Consider the following 379-nt stretch of genomic DNA (forward strand, 5'->3'; position numbering starts at 1 on the left):
TCAGCCCCGGTGGGATGGGGAGCGGAAGGAATCCACTGAGAGCACCCAGGATCATCTCTGGGGTAATGGGGAGTAGGGAGGACCTGCTGGGAGCACCCAGGATCAGCCCCCAGGCTGATGGGAAGCAGGAGGGACCCACTGGGATCACCCACTGGGAGAACTGGGGTCAGCCCCTGGGGTGATGGGGAGCACGATGGACCACTCACAGGATGTACATGATGACACCGATGGCCCAGCAATCCACCGGTCGCCCATACCGCTGCCGCCCCACCACCTCCGGAGCTGTGGGGAACAGGAGAGCAGCCCTGCCCTGGGGTCCCCAGCACCCCAGCCCCTCAGCCCCGGGGTGATGGGGAGAGGAAGGAATCCACTGAGAGCA

General features: G+C 65.2%; 1 protein-coding gene across 1 annotated transcript in view; it reads right to left on the reverse strand.

The window, feature by feature from the left end:
• The window catches only part of CAMKV (CaM kinase-like vesicle-associated), a gene marked incomplete at both ends in the record, with an annotated part of 2,930 nt that overhangs the window by 970 nt on the left and 1,581 nt on the right, over positions 1-379 (reverse strand). The window contains one exon of the mRNA XM_010146178.1: positions 207-282. Coding sequence (XP_010144480.1) covers positions 207-282 — 76 coding nt within the window. The remainder of the gene's footprint in view (positions 1-206; positions 283-379) is intronic.

Source organism: Buceros rhinoceros, unplaced genomic scaffold, assembly GCF_000710305.1.
Source record: "Buceros rhinoceros silvestris isolate BGI_N320 unplaced genomic scaffold, ASM71030v1 scaffold13122, whole genome shotgun sequence".
NCBI lineage: Eukaryota > Metazoa > Chordata > Aves > Bucerotiformes > Bucerotidae > Buceros > Buceros rhinoceros.